Raw genomic sequence first — 27520 nt, forward strand, 5'->3', positions numbered from 1 at the left:
GTCCAGAAAGTTCCTCTCCAGAGTTTTCCACGAGCAGCTTGCATGAGGATGCAGAGGGAAGCTGGGGAGGTGCTGCCCCCTCTGGTCCTCACCGGTCCTGCAGTAACTGCTACACTGCCCGGTGACGAGAACATGAACAGGACCACAGACGGACGGCGGCTCAGTGCAAGTACTCAAGTACTGCACTTGTACTTTATTGAAGTATTTTTCATTTGGATATTTTGGATACATTAAATGTTTTATGTTTTGTGTATGATGCATATGTGTCATCATCCGCAGCTGCAGCTGTGATTTACACATTAATGAATGAAACATGACCCAGTGGACCACAGCCTGCAGATTTTAATACCGAGACTTTTGCACTGTTGCTGTCTGAAGTAAAGGACGTGTTTCCCTTTGGAGAAGACTTTTCTACCTTTCATGCAGAGGCACAGGCCTGCACACGAGCATCAAATCATACACAATATCTTTGATCAAATATTCTAATATTAAACAGCAAACATCTCATAAAAATCTAAAAATAAGTCCAGAAATTTGTTTTGAATTTTCCCGTCATCTCATAACTCGCTCAGACTTATTTAGAGCAGAGGCATCAAACTCACTTTACTTCATGAGCTGGTTCGTCAGTGGCCCGGAGCAGCAGCATCGCACCAGCTTTACTTACACGATCATTTCCATACGCAGGAGCCACAACACAAACACAACATTCATGTTGGTGAGTCGCAGTAAGAGCCACAGGCCTGAGTTTGCTCCACTGATATCAGGATGGCAGACAAACAACTGGTACTGATTTTGTACCTGAACATGTTTCACTGAGCAGCACAGCTGCTGACATCTGCAGGGGGAGGTCGCCCCCTTGTGTCTGCATGAGCACACTGCAGCTTAAACAGCCGAGGCTGTAACAGCAGCAGTAATACTGACGTGTTTGTGTTGTTTCTGCAATTATCTTCAAAGGTCGTACTTTCCTAACTTTCTATTGACGACAGTACAGGACAGAACAAAAACAGGTTTATGTCCAGTGTTGATGATGTCACAGCGTCTCACACAGAGGCTGTTTGTCATTAATAGTCTCAATGAGACTTTCACTGCTGCAGCAGAAAGAAGATGCAGACGTCGTTTAATGACACAAATCAGTGGTGCACATTTAAAATAGACTTTAAGTACTTTATCATTTTACTTTGGTAGGTTGAAGCTCCTTTGCCTTAAGCTGCTGCCTCAGTGCTGCCGAGCAGGCGACGAGCTCAAGGCTGCTGCAGCGTCTCTGAAGCCCAGGATGTTTAATTCAATTCAATTAAATTTTATTTATATAGCGCCAAATCACAACAAAAGTCGCCTCAAGGCGCTTCATAGATACAGAGAAAACCCAACAATCATATGACCCCCTATGAGCAGCACTTTGGTGACAGTGGGAAGGAAAAACTCCCTTTTAACAGGAAGAAACCTCCGGCAGAACCAGGCTCAGGGAGGGGCGGGGCCATCTGCTGCGACCGGTTGGGGTGAGAGAAATAAGACAGGATAAAGACATGCTGTGGAAGAGAGACAGAGGTTAATAACAGATATGATTCAATACAGAGAGGTCTGTTAATACATAGTGAGTGAGAAAGGTGACTGGAAAGGAAAAGCTCAGTGCATCATGGGAATCCCCCGGCAGCCTACATCTATTGCAGCATAACTAAGGGAGGATTCAGGGTCACCTGGTCCAGCCCTAACTATATGCTTTAGCAAAAAGGAAAGTTTGAAGCCTAATCTTGAAAGTAGAGATAGTGTCTGTCTCCTGAATCCAAACTGGAAGCTGGTTCCACAGAAGAGGGGCCTGAAAACTGAAGGCTCTGCCTCCCATTCTACTTTTAAATACTCTAGGAACAACAAGTAGGCCTGCAGAGCGAGAGCGAAGTGCTCTAATAGGGTGATATGGTACTACAAGGTCATTAAGATAAGATGGGGCCTGATCATTTAAGACCTTGTATGTGAGGAGCAGGATTTTGAATTCAATTCTGGATTTAACAGGAAGCCAATGAAGGGAAGCCAAAACAGGAGAAATATGCTCTCTCTTTCTAGTCCCTGTCAGGACTCTTGCTGCAGCATTTTGGATTAACTGAAGGCTTTTCAGGGAGTTTTTAGGACTTCCTGATAATAATGAATTACAGTCGTCCAGCCTGGAAGTAATAAATGCATGAACTAGTTTTTCAGCGTCACTCTGAGACAGGATATTTCTAATTTTAGAGATGTTGCGCAAATGGAAGAAAGCAGTCTTACATATTTGTTTAATATGTGCGTTGAAGGACATATCCTGGTCAAAAATGACTCCAAGGTTCCTCACAGTGTTACTGGAGGCCAAGGTAATGCCATCCAGAGGAAGAATCTGCTTAGATACCATATTTCTAAGCTTTTCAGCGCCGAGTACAATGACCTCAGTTTACACAGCGACCTTCAGCTCGTCTGTTTTTGGATCACATCTTTCACACCTCGTTCTGAACACTGCAGAGACTCTGTGGGGTTAAAACTGTGCTCTTCAAAACATTTGGTACAAGTTTTAGCAGCAGGGCTGGAGAACGAGACGGTGGCTTCGGATGTGAAGAAGCACAGCGGACCAACCACACGAGCAGACGACACCACGAATCATCAGATTTTCACAAACAAGAAACATTTTACTTTCACCTGAGAGGACGACTTTGGACCTTTGAGCAACCGTCCTGGGCGTCAGACGCTCTGCTCTGACCTCTCAAGTCAAAATGAAATATTCCAACACTGAGTTACTGGAGCTCTGATTCTTATGAGCAGTAAAGAGGCTTAAATTATTTTACTTATGATTAACATAGATGTCTCATTTTTAGGTGCACTACATCAGTGTTAGCCCTCAGCCTCCTGGCAGCTGCAGTTATGCTCTTAATTTGAAAATCCTACGTCGTCTCGTTCTCGAGTTATCGCCTTCACAAACTCGGCGTCCACGCCACCCAGCGAGGCGATGACGTGCCCCGTGAGTTTTTACGGCTGAGGCGCAAAAATGACACGATTTAGAATATTTGTATTAATTACAGACGTTGTGAAGCTTTGATGTGAACAGTCTGGAAACTTCACATTAAAGGTCGACGGCTTTATTTAAAACAAAACAAACGTGGAGTTAAAAGAGGGGCAGAAGTTTTAATGTTTCCAACATTCAGCTCTTTACAAACATTTGTGCAGGAAGACGATGAATGACGGGAGACTCGGGTTCAGCTTCAATGACACAAACAGCTGTTTTCAGCTCATCAGCAGCCATAAATTAACACACCCCAAAAATACTTAAAGGGAACATTTGATTCTCGTGGTCTCCAGACTTCAGGCCACAAAACAACAAAAACTAAATACACAGAAGACACATTTTCAAATGACACAAATGAAACCGAAGCAAACGAAGATTAAAAAACATAACTGGAATCACTCGGAGCTGCTCGCGTCCTCACACAGAAACAAACAACATGCTGCGACGTCCAGGTCAGAGAGAAACACGATTATTGCAGTTTCAGATGATCAGAAACTAAAAACAGTCACCACAGCCAACATGACCTCCTGTCACATTAAACCACCGCTCTAAGCAGATGATCATCAGAACACAAAACAGACTCAATTATTTTTATCTTACACGCTGTGAGAAGATGGCGTGCACTCTGATCGCACGTGCACGCTGGAATATTCACTTCTACTCTCGTTTCTACTGAAGCGAAAAGAGCGTAAAGGTTGGAAACCTCCTCACCCGGCTCCTTCGCTCCTCTGTACAACCGAGAAAGTTTAAATGAAAATGGAGGAAAGCTGGAGCGTTCTTCCACTTCCTGCTTCACTACCAGGTGAAACGGCTTTAAAAAGGTAAAAGAAAAGGCGGGAAACAACAACGGGACATTAACTGTAGCAGAGTTTACGATGATGTGCTCAATACTCCTGGGTGGCGTCTTCGTAGCCTGACAGGCAAAACTCGGGGCAAATCCAACCTTTAAAAACAATAAGACAACACACGCCGCTCACGCTGCGGTCGGGTCAGCCGTCTGCACGCTAAAAACGCTCCAGAGGCGCTTCCAGACGTGTCGCTTCCTCCCACTGTAATCACACGATGAGATGAAGGCACGGGTGCCGGGTGACAGGTGGCGAGCAGCCAATCAGAGAGCAGCCACAGAGGGGGCGACTGTAAGAGGACAGAGAGCGCTTAGACGACCTCGCTCCAGGATTACACGACACAAAGCTCGCAAGCTCGGCTTCTGCGACGGCGGCAGCTCCTTCACCTCCTCCGCGCTCCTCCGTCTCTGTCCGTCCCCCGCTCAGGTGCGCCTCCTCTTGGCTCCTCCCGGACTCGCCGGGTTGGAAGACGACAGGAGCTTCTCGGCCGCTCGACTCCTCTTCCTCTTCTCCGCCTCCTTCCCTCCGCTACCGCTTCCTCCGCCTCCTCCCGTCGCCGCTGACGACGATCCTCCGTCACTTCCTCCCTTCTCCTTGTCTCGCTCTCTCTCCTTATCCCGACTGCTGCTTGTTCGCTCCGACATCTTCACAGAGGAGTTACTCCCTGAAGCAGAGAGACGGAGGATCACATTAAAACCTGCACAGAACGCTGGTGTGGTCTAAACTCTGCAGCACAAACTTCACCTTTTCTGACTGATAGATTTACACTTGGCTAGTGTCGGTGTCACTACTGGCAGCATGAGGCGACACCAGCAGAACGTTTGCTGTGGCTCACAGCACAAACTCAGGAGCATGGAGGATCCTCCAGGCCCGTATCTGCTCCTTTATCCCAGGAGGAAAAGGACGAGTGCAGCTACAACATGACCTCCAGCAGGACACTGGTGAGAACGTCTCTGATGTCTCTGACCAAACAATCAGAAACATCACGAGGGTCGCCCCATGGCCAGACGTCCTCTAGTGGGCGCTGTGCTCTGACCAAAGTCTGACTTTACAAACTTCTGCAAGTGTCACAATCATCTGCTGAGAGCGAGCAGAAGCAGCTGGAGGGTATTTCAAACTGTTTGATTTTGAAATCAGAGCATAACTTGCAAAGTTGCTGTTTTAAAAAACTGTTACATATGAGGAGGTGAAGAGAGGAATAGTGCCGCTCTAATAGGTGCACATTAGCCTCCTCTGCAGTCCTGCCCAGCGGCGATGCCTCAGGGTGTGATGGAACGACTGGACTACAGAGTGGATCGACCAACTCTAGCAGCTCCCAATGAAACCTCCAAGCCTTAAACATGGCTGACGCTCTGAGTCGGTTGTGACGACAATATATGGCAGAGCACCCTGGAGTCGGTTTAACCTTTTCAGACTTCACATGCTATCAAAATGTATCAAAATGCTTCTTTAAGCAGACAAACTTCTCTCCATGAGGACAGGAAAGGTCAGAAATATGTGTTTGATTATATGAAGCTGTGTATTATTTGTTTAAACCCAGTGGATCACATGCACATGTGTCTGAAAGCGAGCAGCTAACTCTGGTGCCAGGACGCCCCAGACACAGTCTGGTACCTTCTTCATGTGTAGCTGGAGGTTCTCTCTCCATCCTGAACTCCTCTTTGGACTCCTCCTCTGAGCCCAGCTTCCCTACAAACGCACAAATTAGCGTCCGTTAACACAAAGAAACGATGTTACCTTTTTGGTGTAAACAATTTAAAAAAGCTGAATTTCTGACGCCAGTTCCCTCACCTTCCTTCACCTCCTGGATGATGTCGTCGGGCAGGGAGAAGCTCTTCTCGTTGTTTGGGAACGGCAGGATCTCCGACTCGTGCTGCGTCACAGATAAATGACAGTCTCAGGGGTGATGACCGCGTTCAGCATGTAACAAACACTCATGTATGTGTGCGTCCTCACCAGCGCCTGCATGTCGTACATCGTTCCCAGGTGGTCCCAGATGACGGAGGAGGAGACCTGCCGTCCAATGTTCTGACTGAACTTGTCTCTGATGCAGATCATGTGGAAGTGACGGTTCACGCCTGCAGACAGAGACACACAGCATGCAATGCATCGTGGTCACTGTTTTCCCAGGAAACACATTAACGCATCAGCGCGTCGGCTCTTTTGCCTTCCTGCAGTCTGACGGAGCCACCTACAGGCCAGCTGAGCCAGATCAGTGCATTTATTGGACCATAACTTTTCATATTAGCTGTATTTTATATAGGAACCCAAATCCTTTATAATCCTCCTCCCTCAGTTAGAGGGACTTTGAACTTAGCTTCTCTACTTTATACACCTTTCTTCTTTTTTGTAGAGTTTTCTTTCTTGACAATACTGAGTCACTCTGTTTACACATAAATCCAAAATTGGATTTTTAAATGACTTCGTTAAACTTTTTTGCTCTTACAAAACTGCAGGAGCAAAAATAAAAAAAATGAAGTGAAACTGTAACTGTACTGGAACTTAAACAGCTCTTTTCCACATTTACTGAGCACTCAAAGCATGTTCAACTGCACACTACATTCAACCATTCACACAGCGAAGAACCAGGCTGGACACGCACAAGAAAAGTGGTGTAGTTTTCCAAACACCTGGACTTTATTTTACCCGGAAATAGAATAGAATTCAACAGAATAGAATTCAACGTTATTGTCATTGCACATGTCACAAGTACAAGGCAACTAAATGCAGTTTGCATCCATCCAGAATAGGGCTGCCACGATTAGTCGACTAGTCACGATTACGTCGACTATCAAAATCGTCGACGGCTGATTTAATAGTCGACGCGTCGTTTGAAGCTTTGTAAGATCCCAAAAGACGCAGGAATAAGTAGTAGGATTTAAGAGTGTAATAACGGACTGAAACAGAAGATGGCAGCACTGCATGTACAAGGATGCCAGCTGCCGTTAAACCCCGAAGAAGAAGAAGAAGCTGTGTCCCAGAATTCATAGCGCAGCCCAGCTCAGTTTCCAACAATGGCGGCAGCTAGTTAGTTTTAATATTACTCTTATTATTCTTTCTGGGTCACAAAATAAACGTTTAACATATTTTCAGGTGAGAATGTAGCTGTGTAAACCTCAAATATCTGCTCAGTTTATCAAGACACCACATATTTTCAAAAGCGCTCCGACGTTTTCGGAGACGTCTGTTACCCACTAGCTCGATAGCTAGCTGGGGGCTAGGCTCACTAGAGCCGTGAAAACACCGGACTCCCGGCAAATCGTTTTCAAACCCACCGCCGTCTTTCGCTACTCAGGTTAAACATGATATATAAGTCACTTAGATAACTTAAAATGTTATTGTTTGGCTTTTTTAGTATTTTTATTTGTTCCTGAGTAAATCGGTTTGGCTGAGATTAAAGTTATAGTTTTTACACAGCTGAATAAACATCAAGCAGACAGCTGATTATCAGAAGTGTGAGATGCTCGAGAATTTACTCCGGTGTCCTGTTATATTTTAGATAGCAAGGAGTTTATTTAACTTCACCGAAACAATCTGCAAATTTCATTAAAATTTAATAAACTATCATCTTGTCTTTATTTTTAGTTAGCACATACCTTAAACACTTAAAGCTGTAAGCTAATGATAGTTATATAAGAGCAGATGCTGCTGGTGCAATAAGCTGTAGTTTTAAGTCCAATGAATGATGATCTGATTAGTTGACTAATCGCAAAAATAATCGGTGACTAGTCGACTATCAAAATAATCGTTTGTGGCAGCCCTAATCCAGAATGCAATATTATAGCTCTATTACAAAAATGGGTCTATTATGGGTATGTTATGAAGGTATTTTATGCATAAATAAATAAATACAAAAACAATATTAGAAAAGTTAAAAGCAACAGTGGTGGGCCCTTAAAAGAAGTCAAGTAAATTGAGTTGGACTGTAACAGCAGTAAGAGTCCAAAGTAACATAAGGATCAAGATCTGTTCCAACAAAGAGGAACACACGACCTCATTAAAGGAAACAAAGGCAGCAGTTGGTTAAATCTGATTGTGGTGTTGGTGAGCACTGTTAGGTTTGGTCAAAGGTATCAGTGTAATATGAGTTAGGTTAGGCTTCCTTAGTACTGGCCATGGGTTGGATGCAGTGAAGTAAACAAACAAAGAGCAGTAAACCTCAGAGTCCGCACAGCTCAGCTGTGCTCACGATTTTTATTCAACTTATCTCGAAGTCAGCGTGTAATTCCCTCTTTGGGTCCTTTGTCCTGCCAAACACAATTAACAATCGTTTTTCTCCTTAGAATCAGTTCCACTCTTGACCTGCTAACCTAAGTGTCTCACCTGCAAGGCGAAATCTCTGGGTTTTAACTTTTCAAATGAGCATCTTCCATTAAACACCTGTTATTGCAATAAACTGAAATGAACGGTTTCCTAGTGTTTACATATTGGTTCAGAGGCTCCTGAAAGCAGTCCAAGTTAAACTGGTTTAACTAGAGGAGATGCTCCAGCTAGCCGCATGCTAACGTTAGCTCTGGTCTTACCGACAGGTTTATGTCCGATCATCGCGTGGAACAGGCACACCTCCACCTCGTGGCTCCACACCACCGAGTCCTCCCCGGGAGCCAACGCCGAATCCGGCGGCTTCTCGTCGGTCTGGTTCAGCGTCACATCAGCTTCTCCCATTATTAAGGCAAAACCTAAAACTGGCCAGAAGCAAACGACCGTGCTCCGTTTGCATCGGCAACCGGAAACGTAGTAAGACTTCCGGGTATCGGATTTCAAGATAAAACGACAAAACATAGCCAGAGTGGAAAAAAGTTTTAAAACCGAATTTTGAGGTAAATTCATTTATTTATTTTTAACAAATTCCAATAATAATCCTGCACTTACAGTTTCAGTGACCGTCGAAGTTAAAGTTAAATTATAACTTTATATATTTATTTAGAAAAGCATTTGATTAATTTCTTCTTATGCTGTTTTTATAGTTTTGTTTTACATTGTTTTATTTACTGTTATATTGTTTTTATATTCCCATTTCCTGTGTTGTAAAGCACTTTGTGATTTTTATCTGTGAAAAGCGCTATATAAATAAATTTTACTTACTTACGGTCCGTTAAAACGCCACATAAAGATGGCTCTAGAATTTTCTCTATGTGTTTGGCACAGAGACACCTCAGAAAAGTGAAGTTTGTTCCCCAAATCTAGTAAATAATTCAATAAAACTAAGTAAAAGTGTCTAGGGACCTAAAAGACCTTAAAACTGCTTTCGTTTGAGGAAGTCGCAAAGAAAGCGACTGGACTTAAGTTTCTTTCCAAGCCAGACACTTTATTGTTTTAATTTTACTAGAAAGCAGCATCAGAGATAGGATTATTTGTATTTTTGGCATCAACATTCAAATTTATGTTAAACATTTTTATTTTCTATGATATTTCCATATTTTTAAAGCCTCAAAAGACAAATTTAAAACCAATTTATCAGTGAGTTTACCATTGTCAGACATCAGATTTAAATCAAATTACAAGTCTCAAATATATTGCCTCCCCAAATTAGGAGTTCCTCAGGGATCTATTGTAGCTCCTCCATGGTTCTCAAAACAAGACAATGTAGTTTAGAAAACTATGTATAAATGCCCAAACAAACAAACTTTGTCGTGATAATAAAAAATGCACTTTTTCAGGTGCTATTTTGCCAAGTAGTTAAATTGTTAAGCACCAAATCTCTAAAGGTGAACACACAAGCAGTGGATGAGGAGTCATAGAAGCAGCCAGACTCAAAGGTTATGCTTCTCTATACGGTGATCAAAACACCAAAAGTTTTATTGCAAATAAAACGGATACAGTTGGCGCCGTAAAACGGCCGCCACCACAAATACAACCAGAGAGGAAGAAAAAAAAAAAACAATTTCAGGTACATCATATTTAAAATTAAGTGGCTACTGAACTTCACTGAGCTGAATATGAGCATTTTGTTTTTACATTGATACAAAAACTGTGCACCTCTTAATAAAGCATCCATAACAATCAATAACATTGACAGTATTAACGTGAGGCCGATTATGTCCAGTTAGGCAGGGTTTGTCCAAGCATCCAAAAACTTTAATTATCTGCAACTGCATTTGATTTTATTTAAAAACAAGTTAGGACCGTTTTCCGTTTAAACCTTTACTTTGAAACTCTGAATTACATTAAATTGCAGTTGTACTTGCATTAGGTTAAGCTTACTGGCGTATCCCGTGGAAACGGTTGTAGGATATGTTGACATTATGGGAAATGCAGTTTCAAGCAGCAGATTTTGGAAATGAACCTGTAACACAGGCCAACAGTCACGACGTCTCCAATTCTGCTGAATTTTATTGGCTATTTTTCTCAGTTTGATCCTAGTTTGAGGAGGCTTTTGTAAAACATCCTGTGACACTTTGCCTCCTGGGCTCATTCTCACTGCTTATCAAACGAAGAAGCCATGGAGCTCCGCCCCCTTGCACCTTTTTACCAATAAGTTGTGAGAACAATGCCTCTTGCTGGGCAGTGAAGGCAGGTCAGTCTGCCGCCGCCTCCTTTTGCTCTTCTCTCACAGGCCAGAACTTTAAGACTGAAAAGCAAGAATCCAGTTTTTATTTATCCAGACAGGAAAAAGTTCACCTGTGCAGCTGATTAGATTCCAGACACTCCAACTGAAAGAGACAGCAAGGAGCGAGATTGAGGGAAAATATTTTGTACCTTTAGTTTCTAACTACAGCTGTTTTTGTCATCATTATTTATTAGGAGTGGCTGCACTGCAGTATTCACACCTGGAGCTATAACTAATTATCTCACTGAACTAAAGAACCACAGTTGGAGTTCAAGTCGCCGCCTCGTTTTCCAAACTGTGCTTTTGGTTTCTAAACATTTTCCACAAAAACCACACTGGCATTTTTCTGTCACCACAAAAAGTGAATCTGTTACACGTCTGCTCAATAAAGCTCCAGAACCTTCACAAGAGACTGTAAATAAAAGACGGACAGTCACTGTGGCATCAGTGAGGGCAGGTCTGACGTGCTCACTGATGCCACAGACGTGTCAAACCTGCTGTCTCACATTTAAACTAAGCTAGTGACTGACGCCGTAGACCAATGATTGCTAACGTGTGGGCTGCAGTGATAACAGCAACTCAGTCTTACTCAAGTAAGTTAAATATTTATATAAATTTATATCCATTCATCCTCTTCTGCTTATTGTCAGGTTCACAGGCAGGTTGGAGTCTATCCCAGCTACCGTTGGGCGAGAGGTGGTTGGATTGTTATTACTGAGCTAAATTTGCTGCTCTTGTATTCAGTTTTGTGTCCCAGTGGCAGCTGGTCACACATTGGCCTCAACACTTTATAGCAAACAACCTGCTTTTTTGATGTTTTTTGAAGAAAATTGAAGAAAAAACAAAACTAAATTAATACTTTCTCTTGAATTTCAGAGGGAAACTTTTAAGACTGGATGAGCCTCGTGGGACTTTGTTGCAGCTCTCTTGACTTTGGGAAGAGCCATAAACTATTGATCTAACTAATCCAACACATACAACTGGAACTCTTTCATCTTTTATAGACATGTCTACAATATTAGCTCTCATCTGTGCACCAATTCACCTTTAATTTCCTAATTCCAAAACAAACCAACTGCTTGATCCTCGTCAGGAACAGGAACCATATTTTAGGTTAAAAACCTGTAACACTTGGACTGTTTCTACTTCCTTTCTGCGCCTCAGCTGTACGGCCCTCCGACCTACAGCTGAGGGTTTAACTTGAAGCCACGTTAGCACCACAGGCCTGATTGGAAAGCAGATTTATTCTCTGGCAAACAGCCGGACAGACAGGGAGAACTCACATGTACAGTCACAGCATGGAGACAAGTGGATGTAAACACAACACAGCTTTAACAAATGACAACATAACTGTATACCTAAAAAACTGAAACTGTTAGCCGGGGTTTCCCTCTTAAAATTCTGGCCTATTATAAGAAACAAATACAGATAAAACCAGTTGAAGATGATGATGATGATGAGCAGAAGGCAGTGTGAGCAGCGCCTGGTGAGCGGAGACGCCCGGAAACAAAGAACCACATCATTCCCACGCCTCCAGACTTTTTACAGGATCAGATTCTGGGGATCGTCACAATCATCAGCGGTTCTTTGTTTGAGGGTTTCAGAAAAAAAAAGGAACAAACAAGAAAGAAAATGGCAGCAGTGCTCGCTTTTCCGTCCGACTCGTCCACGCTCGGGGCCGTGTAAAGGCTAAAACAAGCGCTCCTTCTCGTTTCCCTGCCTATCTGAGCGGCGAGCTGCAAACACATGATGAGATCCGATTGGACAGGTGTTCCCTGACACGCCACTTCGTGGTCCTGTGTGAGGATTCGTGGTAGGCACCGGGTCCCAAAACGACTTTTAATAATTACAAACATCATCGTTGGCAGCGCGACGGCAGTCGTAACCACGGGTAACAGTCGGCGGCCGCTCCCGTGGTTATCAGAGACAAACGCGTTGGCAACATGAGCCCCGTTTCCCCTGGCTGACAAGCTGGAGAGACTGGAGGGGGCGGGGCTTCAGTGAAATGTGGTGGCAGCAGGCTGATGATGAAAAGTATTTGAAGGAGGGAGGGCAGGGGGCGGGGGCGACATGGATATTATTGGTCCTTCTTCTCTGACTCTGTCGCTTCCTCTTTAGTCTCCTCAGATGACTCCTCATACCTGAAGAAGAAGAAAAGGACGATGTTAGTGTGTTTCACGGATATGAATCCAATGCTGCAGTTCCTCTAACGGCCTCTGGAGGCTGGCTCCAAGAGCGAGTCGGTCTGCTCAAACACGCCGATTCAAACAGTTTGGATTCTCGCCAATTTCCACCTTAAACCTACTGAAAGGTGAGCGATCACTTTTTTAATAAATCACCCATTTGGATTTTCTCGAGGCCTAAAGTTACGGGTGCAGCTGCTTTGCAGCGTTTGTAAAGATCGGTGGAACAAACAGTATCATCGTATTTTATTTCTCGGTTAATTAGCAGCGACCTGAGTCTGTGCACTGCACCTGTCTGCTCTACCAGTGCTAATCAAGCTAGCGACACCCCACCTTTGGATCAGCTGAATCTTTCCTCCTTCATGATTTTATTAATGTTATGAAGGTGAATCTGATGATGGTTTCATGTCAGCAGGTTAATGGGCTCATTAATGGGCTTTTTACCTGCCCAGGTGAGAGAGAAGGGGACAGTAAAGATAGAGGGGCGGGGCTTCTACATCGAGGTGGGTTGTAATCTGCGGTGGCGCGGGGAGGAGCCTGTCGCCACAGAGACGGCATCCATGGAGCTAGCCAGGCTTGCGGGAGAGCCGCTGACGGTTGGAAAGGAAGTAAGTCTGGGAGAGGCGGGAAGAACTTCCTCTGAAGACTCATAGCTAACCACGGGGGGGGACACGGGGGGCAGAGGAAGGAAATGGAGACACAGAGGAGATAAAGAAAAAGAAAAGAAAGAAAAAGGAGATGATAAAAGTAGTGAGAAAGAAAGGAGGCAACGACAGAATGAAATCATCTTAAACTCTAAAGGTCTAAGTTTCTATAGAGCTCTACTGCCGCAACAAACGAGGAGGACGGAGGATAAAGACCGACCGGAGAGGTGAAAACAGAAGATGGGAGCGAAGAAGAGAGGTGGGAAAAATGTAAGAGAAAGTACGAAACAGACATGGGAGTGAAATGATGAGGTCGATGAGCAGGAGACCTTCAGTCTGCTGACAGAAGCACTTGAACATACAAAGACTCGGCATTTAACATGGAAACTGCTGCTCGGAGAACCTCGGCGGGTTCTGCAGCGCAGACTAAACTCCAGACAGAGATCCTTTAAAAACTGAGCAGCTGCTCCCGTTTTTAAAACACCATCATTCAATCAGGCCCCGAGGTTTCAGCCTCTCCTCCTGCACTGGAGTGTCTGTGCTGAAGTCAAATAAATCTTATTTATTCTTAAATGAAACAAAGAAATGTGGTTTAGCAGACGTGCACTTTGGTGCATTAATAACAGAAATGCTTCAGTGTCATTGGTCGATAGATCACACTTTTAAATTTGACATTATACCCGACAGCAGCGGTTTGGCTCGCCGGGGCAGTATTTGTTTGTCTGGCATAAAAAAGAAAAGAAAGAAATCTGTCCAATCACAGAGCTTCATTCTGGAATAAACAGCCAATAGGGTTTCAGTGCGCCATGCATGAGATTCTGAACCTTTAATCCACTAAACAAAGAATCCTCATGAGTCTAACTTCAGTAATTACAAATAAATCTCTCAGTTTGTTAATTTTAGTGCAAACGTGTGTTCAGACTTCAGAAACATGTTTTCCTGCTAAAACAAGCTCGGCCCTGCTGCCTCATCATGTGGTCACCGTGGTTACTCACCTGAACATCTCTGTGAGCTCTCCTTTGAACAGCGCTATGATGACGGGGAAGCCGACGCAGGCGGGCACCAGGTACAGCAGGGCGGGCTGGACACAGACGCCAGAGATTAAACAATCAAACCAGCATTTAACAGCTTTTAACGTCCTCAATCATTAAAACTGAGACGGGCAACATCATCGGGTCTTTTTTAAATAAATGATAACTGTAAATACTAAACACAGCAGCAGAGCATTTAATGGTTTCTTTCCCTTGTTTGGATGTTGGTCTGTAAATAAATAAACTGCACAACAACAAACAGCCGTGAGCGGCGAGTAAATCCTTAAAGTTTTATTGGCTGCGGCTTCTTAAACACACCCTGTGCAAATTTAATACCTACAGCAGATTTTCCAGAAAATTAAAACTTCAGACTTTTCACTTAATAAGCTGCTCACAAAATCAGACTTCATGTTTGTCCCAGTTTGTTAATAAAGCCGACGTTTAGTCCGCCTCCAGGAAACATCAGACTCCACGTTAAAGCAAAGGACGGACGCTGAAGTTAAAGGTCCCGACCAGCGAGAACACAGAGTCACTGCAGCAATTCAGCCATTTCATCAACCTCATGTTCTTGGCAACTAATTATCAGTTGTTTAAATTATGCCGGGCTCACACTGTGCGATTTTTGGCCCATTTTGAGCCGATTTTTGAGTCATGCGACCGTTTTGGCGATCGGGCCGATTTTGGCCTTCATCGTGCATCGTGTAGTATACGTGGGGTAACGAGAAGCGATTAACACCTCACGACCAGCTCCCGATCATCAATCGCTTGGTTGTGAGGGTGTCACTGCAGTTTCTCACACTGCGCACGCGCAAACACAAATGTCAGCGAAAAAGACGGCGCAGCACGGCAGTGCAGCGTGTGATCTGGACACAAGCGATGGAGGCACAACTTGTAGAACTTTGGAAAGCTCATCCGAGCCTTTTCGATGTGGCCTCACAAAATTATCACGACCACAACAACTGTGAAAATAGTTGGATCTACATCGCTGCTCAATCAGCTGCCTGATCATGTTTTTCATCAGCAATTTAACAAAGTTGATGGTGGTGTGTCTGTGTGAGTGAAAGACAGAGAGGGAGAGCGAGCGACCGATTTTCTGTTATAACCTTCATTTTATGGACGCACAGTGTGAGCACTCGGGTCGCATAGTGTGAGACCTGCATCATGACCTGTGAACTCTAACCCCTGCGAGTCAATCGTACAGTTTGAGCAGGAGCTGAATCGCGCGACTGACAAAATCGCAGTGTGAGCCCGGCTTAAGAGGAAAAGAGAGCAGATTAGCTGACTGTAACTCTGGTCGGTATGACAGGATGTGGTTTTCATCGTCTTCACATGGGGGAGCTTCAGGGTCCCAGAGGTGGTTTAAACTGGAAATTCGAAGCTTTACTGCACTGATGATAAAAGGAATAACAAAGGTCCCAACCCTTAAATCGGAGCCTCTCTCCTATTCAAAGCTCTCTGGAAATCTCCCGACAACCTTCAGCCTGGCTCAAGAGCAGTTCAGTAAACTAAAGTCTGTACTCTGCTTGAATAAATTAGACTGAAAGGAAGAACACCAAACAGAATGCAGGAAGAACTGGGGGATACACAATGAATCGAATTTTAATCTCGATCATGATTTAGACTAAATTATCAAACGATGCGGCGTTTGCTAACGTGAATCGTCCAACATGAACTCAAACGCCCGTAACTGCGAGTCCTCAAAATGAGCTGATGTGACTGGCTGCAAAGAGGCTGTTTTGAGAAGACACTGACCAATTACTGCAGTTTCATTACAAAAACAAAGTTGAGAAGAATGATGGTGCTTTAAGCCTCGTACCTGTGCATGCTTGAAGGTGTGCATGACAAAGATGGTGAGGCCCAGTCCAAAGATGTAGGCCAGGAAGCTGGAGTAGAAATACGTCCTGCTGTTTTTATTCAAGCTGCAGGTAGAAGACGGTTTCACATGAAAGGGAATCAAGAACATTCGTCTTATTTAAATTCCACCAATGAGAGAAAACAAAGGAAACGAGGCAGCTGAGAGGAAAGAGGGCCGAGTGTTACCTGACATCGAAGCGCAGCAGCAGAGCGATGAAGATACCCGGGATGACGATGTCTCCCAGTCCCAGCATGGCAAAGTTACTGGCCTCCAGACCTTTCTCCAACAAGTCCTGTGGAAACACCACTGGAGTGGAGCACAGACGGGTGGGGGAGATCACAGCAGGACAGGAGGTCAGCTGGTGAAGTCTATGAAGAGCAGGAGCTAAAACTGACACGGTCATACACAGCACTTACATTTGATTGGTGCTTCAAATGACTTGGCAACAGTCACCATGACGTTGGTCCCAAACACCTGGAGACACACAGAATAAGAATTCATTGTTGGAACATCTGGATTGTGTCAAAGTGCTGAAACTGAACATCTGGACATGACAGAGCTGAGCTGGGACGTTTCCGTACGACTACCTGAGCCGGACACGTGATCTACTCACCCAGAAGACGTCGTAGACGAACAGCCCCCCCAGCAGGATACAGCCGGTGCTGACGTTGTTCAGGTGGAGCAGCTCCACTCCATTCAGGGCGAACGCCAGCCCGAACAGGTTATTGGCTATCCAGTGCTGTGATGTCACAATACACACGCACACGTGAGCACAAAATGACGCATCTGACCGGCTGAGACGAACACATTTACATAAAGCATTTTGTTTTTGAATCCTTTATACAGATGTTGACCAGAGGTTCTTTAGTCTCAGTTAAATAAACGAGTTGGATTCAGAGGTTTTATCCTCATTATTCTTTAAATAATAATGTGAAGCTGACAGCAGGCTTCGACCACGTTACAGGTTTCAGCTCTATGTCACAGCGTGGAACATTATTTCTAATGGAAATAATTAGAGCTTACATTTTATATCATCTGTCAGAAAAACAGGAAACATTTTAAAATCTGTCGATTTTCTTTGTTTCACACCGGACGTCTCAGAAATCACAAAAGGAATCAAACATAAGCACTAAAAACTATTTACTCAGTAAATAACTGATTTGGCATCTTGATGAAAAAACAATAATAACGTGCTTCACTGTTTTTTACTGCTTTTATGTAAAAGAGTAAACTAAACTTGCACATATTTGTGGATTGACCATTACAGAAACATCAGCACTGTCATTTAGGGCTTCATAAATAATTCATTACCCCACAGATCTGAGCTCAGTCACGTCGGAGCTCACACACGTGTAACTTTTACCTTTTTGAGCAGGTACCAGACTCCCACCACGGTGCTGATGAGCAGACACACCAGGTTCTTAGTGTCAAACTCATAATTGACTATTTCTGTAGAGACATGGAGAGATGCAGGTCAGACATGAATCAGGTTCAAAAGGCCGTTCAATAAACCACATTTATACAGAGATGCTTACAGTTCTGACAGATTCAACCTGATAAACTTTGTTGCTTCCTCAGTAAACACGATTCAACGAGAAGATTTACTCCAAAACTTTACTCGTACTTTCTTTACAGTTTGCTCTGCAGATGAACCTGTACAGCAACATTGTCGTCTTTACAAAGAGAAACAACATTCACTGTTCTAAGGTTTTATACATCAGGACATAATAAACAGATCATGTGGCCCACGGCTCGTTCTTTACTGCTTCAAACGGACCTCAGAGGGTAAGTGGCAGCCAGGCGCTGACAGTTAAATGCACTTCATTAAGTGATCATCAGCAACAAAGTCCATCGTTCTAAAATTTAAAAATACTGACGGCTGCTAGTGCCATCTGTCAGCCTTCTCCTAGATCAGGGATGGGGAACTGCAGGCCTCGAGGGCTTGGTAATGAACTGGTCATTTGCTTCAGGTGTGCTGACCCGGGGTGATCTCTAAAACCTGCAGGATGCCGGCCCTCGAGGCCTGGAGTTCGACAGCCCGTCCTAGATTCACCTTTGGTATCATTTTGAAATCTACGTTCAGAAATTATTGTGTTCACAAGATTTTCAGACCTCTGAGGTCACTGAGATTCTAACTCATTCGACATTAGCAGATGCACCTGTGGTATGAATTTAAAAATACTGCGTTGCCTCGTTCCTGAGTTATCGCATTCAAACTCGGGTCGTCACCTCGGCCCATCCACCCGTAAAAATACCTTTTTACAGGCGAGGAGGGCAACAATTATTCATCTGAAAACTTTCCATGTCAGACTCTACAGGCCCCAGTTAGCATGTTAAAGGTGAAAGTTCATGACAGCACAGTTAGAAAAAGAAAGCACAGCTTAGGTTAGTGAAGCTTCATCTGAAGGAACGATGACATAATCCACAGCAGCACAAACATCTCACACCAACGATTTAATCATCGAGCTGACCGTGAGGTCCTCTCTATACCAAAGTATTCTGGGGTCAAGCGTGAGGTCGTCTGTCTCATAGCTAATGCTTGAGCTAACATTTGGTCCAGAGGAGGATCCAAGCACAGCAGCAAATGTCCAACAGAATAAGAAAAGAATCACCGTGCAGCAGTGACCCAGTCAAAGTCCAGACCTGAGTCTGAATGAAACTCTGCAGCAGGACTTCAGAGAGCCGCGCATTCACGAAACTCCACAAACCTCAACCTGAAGCAACATTTGACAGAAGACGACTAAAATTCCTTCAAAGCGATATGCAAAACAATTCACTTCCTCTGGCATCTTTGCCATGCAATATTTTAAATCGGAGCAATAAACTGTTTGAACATGTTTTGGGTTTTTTTGGGTGAAACAAAAACATTTGCCTGCTCTTTTTAGGAATCTGGGTCTTTTAAACTCTGTATTTTTAAATGGTGTTTGTTCCCGTGGTTGGTGGGACGGGCAGCAGGTCTCACCTTCTTTGGACTCTCCGGAGCCCTGAGTGAAGAGCAGCTGGTACTGTTTGTTTGGGAAAGAAGCTGGGAAGACTCTGGACATCAGAGGACTGAGAGACAGAACCAAGAACAGAGTAGAGTCACCTCCAACATCAGTTAAACCAAAGCGATTTACTCGCACACACATTCATGTTCTCTGACGTACCTCATAGTGTGAGACAGAGCCAGGACGCCCAGGACGAAGAAGTAGACCGACAGCAGCAGGTTGATGTACTCTTGAGAGAAAACCTGCGTCACAGCACACGTCCAGTGTCAGAAACAAGCCTCATCTGACAAAATGCACCGTCGCAGCTCTCCCCGAGGTAAGAGACGCCGACTTACCTTGAAGAAGAGGTAGAGCCCGAATAGAGTGCAGCTGGCGATGATGGGGAACCTCGCTGCGTCCCGACTGGTGATGGTCTCGGGCATGTCGGCTGCATTCTGGGAGAAACGGAGCGGAGACAGAAATATGAGCAGGTAAGGTGAAGGTTCACCAGAAGACAGGGATGTGCACACCAATCCAAACGCCAGGTGAGACCACACCAAGTTAAAGCCTCCCATCACAAATTTAACCTGAAAGAAGATGAACTAGTCTCCAGACAGAAACCAGTGACGTTTTAAATTAAGATCATAGATTTTAAATTAGAGTTATATGGACCACAGATTATGTGTTGTAATGTAACTGTTACTGTCAGCGTTTAACGCCTAAACTAACCCAAATACCAGGATTAACCCTGAAGCACCTGTGAGGCGCTGTGTGAGGCGCTGTGTGAGGCGCTGTGTGAGGCGCTGTGTGCCAACACTGCAATAAGCAGTTGCTTCACTCTGCAACCACAAACTAATCTGAGGCGCCGCCTGCTGCTCGTGAAATGAGGCAACACAGGCACCACAAACCTGCCTGCACAGCTGTCATGCTGGGGGTCAAATACTCAGTTTTGCTTAGAAAGCCTGAAGTAACTGCAGCTGTAATCAGAGCTGAGCCAATCTCTAAATACTAGAATAACGTGCTGCAGTGCGTCCTCCTCTGTGGAGGTGACAGTGGAGCATCGCTGAAGAAAGGAAGGAGCAAACTGTCCAACAAGTGCTCACCGGGACTGATGGCAGGCACACGGGCACAAATCAGGTAAATATTAAATATTAGTGTGTTTTTCACTTCATGCTACAAACTGATACGAGTTTAACCTTCAGTGACAGCCTGAGTTAGACCCACAGACGAACACTGAACACTATGCTTCTGTAATAAAATCTGATTCTTATCGAGGCGTCGCTCGTGTGGATATTCACCATTTAGCAACAAAGCTTCTCAAAGCTGGGACTTCCTGCTGGTATAAAAGGCTTTGGAGGATACAGCCATCACACCAGCGTGGGTTTGAGAGCTGCAATAATTACACAATGGCAGAAATGTGTGTTTCCACAGACATGCCAGAGGGCACCTCCCTGTCCTCCTCCCGATCAGGCCGTCCTTCCACACTCGGGTCGGATCGCTGCAGCTACCAAAACTAACAGAAAAGAAGAGCTACTGTAGACTGACAGTAGCCCTGAGAGAGAAGCCTGAGAGTCACCTCCATCTATATTCTCCTCCATCTACTCACCCGAGACAGAAACTGGGACAGAGGAGGATGTAGAGGGATAAGGAGAGGAATCCTACACAAACCAAAGCTCAAGTTTACAGTAAATGCAGTATTAATATTACAAACATTTTCTAAATGGTAACATCCTGTCTTTCCTGAAACTAGAGATGTTTTTAAAGCAACATGAGCTTCTATAGAAACCAGTAAATCTGCAGGTGACTGAGTTACATGTACCACAAACACACAGCTGTTAGCAAACAGGCTGAAGTAACACCATGTTAGTGCGAGTTAGACGCTGCTAAGATCTACATCAGGACGAGGTTAGTCGCAGGAACTGTACAGTTAATATTCTAAAAATGAACCTCAGTACTGTGAGGTTTGCGTTTTATGTACCAGTGTTTGGGCTCCACTGAGTCCAGTCATTTTTTACTCCCTTAGCTTTCAGAAGTATTTTCTACTTTAAGCCGTTTTTCTATTTGCAGGCTGTGTTTGTGGTTTTGGCTTCTTCAACGAGTCTTCTGTGCATGAAACTGGTTCCTGGGATTGCTGCAGGACTTACTGCCAACATCCCCCCGGTCTGTGTTATGTGCTGCTTTGAATTTGTTTTTGTTAAAGTCTGGCTTACAATTTGCATGAACCTGAATCAGACTAAGTGATCAGTGCAGTCGGGACGCAGGTGAAGCTTCAGTGGAACTTTGCACGTAATCCAGACGCCACAGTCTGTGTGCGACTGCCGAACCAAAGAGGCCGTTTAAAGTCATCAAGTTCACGTAACGTTATCAATTCCTTACGTCACCCATGAAATGGGTGGTTTTAGACAATTTCCTGGGAAATCCTGCAGCAGAATCTTGAACCTGTTTCAAAAACGTGTTTATACTTTTGGCACCGCGTTTCATTTTCTCTAACTCCTACAGAGCGTGTGAGCAGCTAGCAGTACCCATTAAGACACACTAAAGTTGAATATATCAGGCAGGAATAAGCTGGGATTATCAGCCACAGCAGATTATCTCTCTTTTTAACTTATCAGTGCAGAAAAACAGAAAACAATTTAATCTGATTGGTTCTTGACCCTCTTCTTCTCTGTTGCAGGTGTTTCTTTTATTCACATGTCTGTTTGTTTTTGGACAGCACACACACTGAAACAAGCGTGAGCTGATGAGCAGTTTGTTGTTCCGGCTCCACCCAACACCTCCGCGTTCATGCAATCCCTGCTGTGTCAGTGCTGGAAACCAACAGTGTCTGGGTGTATTGGTGCACACAGCGGCTCTCATACTCACTCTGAACCCAGAATCGTAATCATTTTCTCCGAGCTCCTACAGATAGACAGACAAACAGAATGGGTGGACAGACAGATGTGCACACAGACAGACAGGGAGAGAGAGGATCAGATCGGCAATCAGGAGCAGGGCTGGAAGCAGGGCCCAAAATTAAAGCAAGCAAACAGGTGTCCAATGCAGGAAACAGATCATCATTGCTGGAATTACACAGGGCAACAGCTTCAATGAATCTGAACTCATATTCATATTATAGGATGGCTGACAGAGGAGAAACAGCGAGAAAGAGGAAGAACGGAGGAAGAGAGGACGGATGCCATGGACGCCGATTTTAAACTGAACATCACCCGAGGCTCAGGCAGAGACTTTCTGTCAGATTTACCAACGCCAGCACAAAACCCTGTTTTGCCGTTTAAAACCCTCCCCACACACACATCTTTGCTACAGAGGTACGACCCGAGTCGTCACCCAGAGGGTTTACAGCCCAGCTCCAGGTATTTCTCATCTCCAGTGTTGCTATCCCGATGTCACAGGGCAGAGCGTGTGATGCTGAGGAGAAGGAAACACTCTGAGGAGCCACAAAGAGCCATACAAGTCACAGATGTATTAAAATGAGACAAGTATCTCCGTACAGTGAGCAGAGTGGTGTGTGGAGGGTTATAGTCAAACTTATAGTTCACAGATCATCAAGAAAACCTCCATTGGTAAGTGCACACACACAGAGCTCTGCAACATCACAAATCCCTGTCATGTGTTTCGCAATAACTGTTAAAGGCTCCGTCCCATAATAATATTTGAATTAATTATTCAATACTGTATTTCAATTTTCTAGCATCATTTAATGCCAAATACAGATCGTATCTCTAATGCTTTAATAAACAACTAATTTGAATGAAGTCAACACAGTCAGGCTGATTTTCATACCTTGTTTTTTCCGTTTCCAACTAAATGTGAACAAAGACCCAGTTTGTAGATTTTAATTATTTTGTGAAGAACTATAAAATATTTAAATTCTCAGCATTACTGAAGATTCTCCCAATGAGGTGCTTTATTTATGCATAACACAAATTACAATCAAAACAAAGCCTATAATGTTAAAAAACCCACATATTTGAAACTATTTTCCATCTTCCTCACAACGGAGGGAAGAAACTGAGCAGATGGAGAATTAGCAAACTGACAATTTCACAGTAGTACGTATAAATGTAGGGTTAAGATAGTTAACTTAAGGTGGCATCGAACACCGCAACAATTGTATAAATGGAACCTGGACGAATGTTGGAGATGTGATGGTCACAATGCTTCGATTTTACATATCTTATGGAGCTGTTCGGCACTTCGGGATTGGTGGGAAAATATAATGGAGGTAGTTTTCAGTGTTTTAAAAAGGAGATTTGGTATCTCACCAAAACTGTCCATACTTGGTATAACCACAGAACTTTCTGATGGAGATTTTTCCAGTTATACAAAAAGATGATTCTGGCTCTTACTACGGCCAAACGGGTCCTGCTAAGACATTGGCGGAAAAAGAACCCCCCTCCCTATGAAGAGTGGCTAAAGTCACTTTTTTGTAAGTTGGCGTCTTACGAAAAAGTGACTTATGGTTTATTAGACAAATTGCATCAATATGATTGTATTTGGTCCTTTACAAGCTGGCTTTCTGTAACTTGAAGAACAGAAGAGTAATGACAGAGTGGTGGTGTGGGGATTGGTGTGCGAAGAAAGAATAGGATAACTTTCCTTTGTTTTGGGTTTTTTTTGGGTTTTTTTGTTTTTTGTTTTTTTGTTTTTTGTTTTGTTGTTGTTGTTATTTTTGTTTGTTTGTTTTTTAAACTATTTATTTATGTAGTTATCCTTAAGTTCTGTTATTGAAGTTTAAAATGAAATAAATAAAAATTGTTGATGACAAAAATAAATGTAGGGTTGGGGTCAAAATGACCCACTGGAAAATTAATCCACAACTAAAAATAGTCCCCCGAAAGAAGACTGCTGTTTTCAACATCTAACCAGCTGACGTTTTAATGGTTACTTTGTTCTTTAAATTTCCAAACTGAACATAAAATTAAACATTTAGTTTTGAAATTTCATGTCAAATTATCATTTCAACTTTGTAATGATAAATGTATTTTACTAACTTAAACATATATTTTATCTCTAAATATTTAATACTTTTCTCTCTTTATCATTATCACTCCTGCTATTTTCTTCTTAATATAACTGCACACTTTCTATATGCTCGTGTAAAGCTGAGGAGCACGAGCCAAAGAATGTCATTATGGGTAAACGTGGCTACACTGTTTCTCTGTACGTGACAATAAAACTTGACACTCTTATACTTGCCTTGTAAATCAGCTGTGTAATAGTTTCATGTAAGAAAAGACAAACTGCGTCCTTTCGTAAAATTATTTCCATTCTGATCTCGATCCATCTCATTTCCACCGAGTACGATCCTGTTTTGTGAAACGCCTGCCTCAGGCCACTGAGCCGATTCTCTCCTTCCTCGCGAGATTTCATTTGCTTCCTGTTTTTGCAAATGTGTTAAGCAGCCGCTGATATTAAAGAGACCAAAGGAACACCCGTGGTTATGATTTCTGCCTAGTTACTGCTGTTTACGTCTCATTTCAATTAATTTTGCAATTCCTCCTGCGTGACACGTCTGCCTCGGTTTGTGGATGCCTTACATGCGAGTGACAGGATCCGCTGTGACTCGGTGAGATAAAACAGAGTCTACGTTAACTATAACCATCAGTGAAGGCAAACGTCAAAAACCAAAGAAACGAGCGACAGAAAATGAGAAACATGACAGAGAGCAGCGTGAAGCGTTCAGGCTGAAGTCATTTCTGAGACGGGTGAAGCTTTCTGGCATTACAATAACTGAGCAGCTCATGTCAAACCAAAATTCATCAAAAGTGATTTTAGTCTTGTGCTGTAATCAGGGGAAAGGTACATTTGTCCCTAACGTGACAAGAATCCATCTAGTTTGTTTTGTCTTTAGCCAATTAAAACATCTTGAGGGGAACTGAATATTTCTCTCTGCTCGGAAATCCGTTTTTATGCTTTCTGTATATAAACAGAAGAAAACAACATCTAAAGTCATTCTCTTCAGTCTCATTGTCACGTGTAAATCTGAAAATTTAAATACCTATAGTAGCCAACAAAGTTTAATCAGACTTAAAGTTTCTGAATTTGTCTGATCTCTCGACGCTTCTCACGGTTACAGATCAGGTTCTGGGTCAAACTGATATTGCTCCTTCACTTGGACAGTCACACAGATATCACCCACTCTGAGAATTCAGTCTAGACATTACTCTGTTTCATGCCCAGACTTTTCCCTCTTAAATCCAAACGTTGTGCATCAGAGCATGGGGAGTTTTCCCCGTTTCACCTGATCCTACACTTGCTGCAGGACAGGTAGTTTTAACATGAATCCCCAGACAGTGCGCCCATAAAGGCAGAGCACCGTTAGAGCAGGGTGTCTGTCTCTGCTGGTGATACCTGAAACAGCAGCCGGTTTCATGTCACAGCTGTTATTAGCAGCTTCCGTTTATGCAGATTAACGTGATCTGCCAGCTGTGTTGCGTCCTCAGAGTCACTAATAAAAACCTCCATCACCTCCACCCGGCTGTTCAAAGGATGTGGGAGGTTTTTTCTCCTTTAAGCTAACTGCGCATGTCTGCAAAAACCCCAAAACGAGAACAAACAGAAACAGTACACGTCTCTCTCCATCACCTGGTGATGCGTTCACGACCACGAGGCTAGCTTGGCGTTTTCTGACAGTCGGTTTAACCTCGTATTCATGTCACGACTCCGTTCAGCACAGTCTGTTTTCGGCTCACTGTACATCTTTTACTACAACTTTAAGTTACTACTCCCCTCCCGGATGGCAGCGGTCCCTGTTACTCAGCCAGGTAAAAGTCCGTTAGGAGAAATGTAAATAAACATCTGGGCACACATCCTTTCCATCACACGCCAAACAAGCACAAGTTGAGAAAAAAAAAAAAAAAGAGTTTAAACAGACACACACCAGAGGACCCGACACCCACCACGCAGCGTTATGAGTGCAACAAGTGCAGATAACGACTTTAAAAGCCTAATTAGCATCTGGAAATAACCGGTAAAATCAAACAGCTGGATCTTTAAACCTCCACTCGGAGTCTGGACGCGTATTTCACAACTTTATCGATAATTTCAGCACATCATTCTTCAATTAACTCTATCGCGACCCCCACTTCTGTATTTGCTTTGGAAAAATATTATTTTTAGCGTCCTGGTGAGCCAGCCGCTAGCTGTAGCAGCTAGCCGCTGAAGGCTAACGACAGGCGGGCTGAAGTCAAACCTAAACGCCGGGGTCCACTGACAGTTACCTTGGATTTTGAGCAGGTGACGGACCGCAGGGCTCCGAAGAAGATGGGCAGGAGCGCCATGAAGACCAGGCTGCCGTACGCCAGAGCCGTGCCCTCCGGGGTGGCCACAAATTTGGCCGTGGCGTTGAGCGCCTCGGTCCCGTTGGAGTCCGTGGCGTTCAGGGCGTCCAGGACGGCCGATGCGGCGGCCTCCGAAGCAGAGGCCGGGATTTGTTCAGCCTCAGACATTGTTCTTCACACAGAGAGAGGCTTCGGGGTCTGTTGAGGCTGTGGCGTTAACTGACAGGCGGATAGAAGTGGAAGCTGAAGCGGGGAGTCTGTCATTCATCTACCGCTGTGCTGCTGGAGTCCTGATAAGGCCACGTTTCCTAAAGCAGTGAGCGGAGAGCAGGCAGGAAGAGGAGGGCTCAACCCGCTGCTGTTTCCGGGGACACTGACAAGCCGTGCACGGCAAAAGAGGAGGTACCACGGGAGTAAAAAGGCAGGTAGTCACCATCTCTTTGTTTCTACTTTCAAAACTATCAGACTCATATATTATCTATGTAGATAATATATGCATATGCTGAGAAGCCACTAGATACAAACAGCAAGAAAACATAAATTAATAAGTTGCACACAAATAGCAGGCTATCTATATTAATGCAACTGAATTGTAAAACAACAACAACAAACCCCCAAAAAAAGTTTTTAAAAAGCGCGAGCAATGGGATTTTTTTTACAGTAATAATGAAAGTTTGTGATGCATGAAGTGTGTTGTGCTTGCAGTATGACGACACGCACAAGCACCAGATGCTTATTTTTTACTGTTCCCTCATTCACAAAGAGTCGTCGCAAGGAAATGATCAGTGGGTGGATCGATTCAAATATCAGCAGTAACCTTAACAACGCTGGGATCGATCACCTAAGTCCACAAAGTTGCTCCCGTATCAGAGAGGAGACAGGTCTGTGCAAACACCGCTCCTCTCCTGCAGGAACACTTTGCTCCTCATTCCTCCTGTGCTGTTTAGTAGTTCCACAGTCACGTGACTCAGTGGGCCATGTATCTAGCAGGGCTGGCTCAGTGGTTGAGAAGGGGCGGAGCAAAGTGTGTCAGCATGAGAGGAGCGGTGTTTACATGCTTCCTTTCTGATGACCAAGAGCAAAGTATTGAACTTACAGCAGAGATGCAAAGTCCAGCATTGATCCTGTAATAATATCAATA

General features: G+C 43.9%; 2 protein-coding genes across 4 annotated transcripts; both read right to left on the bottom strand.

The window, feature by feature from the left end:
* Window positions 1-3121: 3121 nt before the first annotated feature.
* Window positions 3122-8615, bottom strand: mrgbp (MRG/MORF4L binding protein). The gene is made up of 5 exons (XM_006806282.3): window positions 8391-8615; window positions 5824-5945; window positions 5659-5740; window positions 5482-5556; window positions 3122-4531 (listed from the first exon to the last, which is right to left on the bottom strand). Exons 1-5 carry the CDS (start codon window positions 8530-8532, stop codon window positions 4290-4292), a joined length of 663 nt encoding a protein of 220 aa, XP_006806345.2. The 5' UTR covers window positions 8533-8615; the 3' UTR covers window positions 3122-4289.
* Window positions 8616-9627: 1012 nt separating this feature from the next.
* Window positions 9628-26737, bottom strand: hm13 (histocompatibility (minor) 13). 3 transcript variants are annotated; one of them, XM_006806284.3, is made up of 12 exons: window positions 26320-26735; window positions 21959-21994; window positions 19453-19551; window positions 19277-19359; window positions 19093-19181; window positions 17494-17579; window positions 16744-16869; window positions 16547-16604; window positions 16316-16436; window positions 16092-16194; window positions 14240-14325; window positions 9628-12558 (listed from the first exon to the last, which is right to left on the bottom strand). In XM_006806284.3, the coding sequence occupies exons 1-12, from the start codon at window positions 26545-26547 to the stop codon at window positions 12495-12497; spliced, it is 1179 nt and encodes a 392-aa protein (XP_006806347.1). In that variant the 5' UTR covers window positions 26548-26735; the 3' UTR covers window positions 9628-12494. The 3 variants fall into 3 exon arrangements, with proteins under 3 accessions (XP_006806347.1, XP_006806348.1, XP_087690310.1); XM_087834184.1 differs by lacking the exon at window positions 9628-12558 and adding an exon at window positions 13071-13253 and having other exon boundaries at window positions 26320-26737; XM_006806285.3 differs by lacking the exon at window positions 21959-21994 and having other exon boundaries at window positions 26320-26734.
* Window positions 26738-27520: the final 783 nt, after the last annotated feature.

The sequence above is a fragment of the Neolamprologus brichardi genome, chromosome 20 (assembly GCF_056152115.1).
Source record: "Neolamprologus brichardi isolate AB-2024 chromosome 20, ASM5615211v1, whole genome shotgun sequence".
Taxonomy (NCBI): domain Eukaryota; kingdom Metazoa; phylum Chordata; class Actinopteri; order Cichliformes; family Cichlidae; genus Neolamprologus; species Neolamprologus brichardi.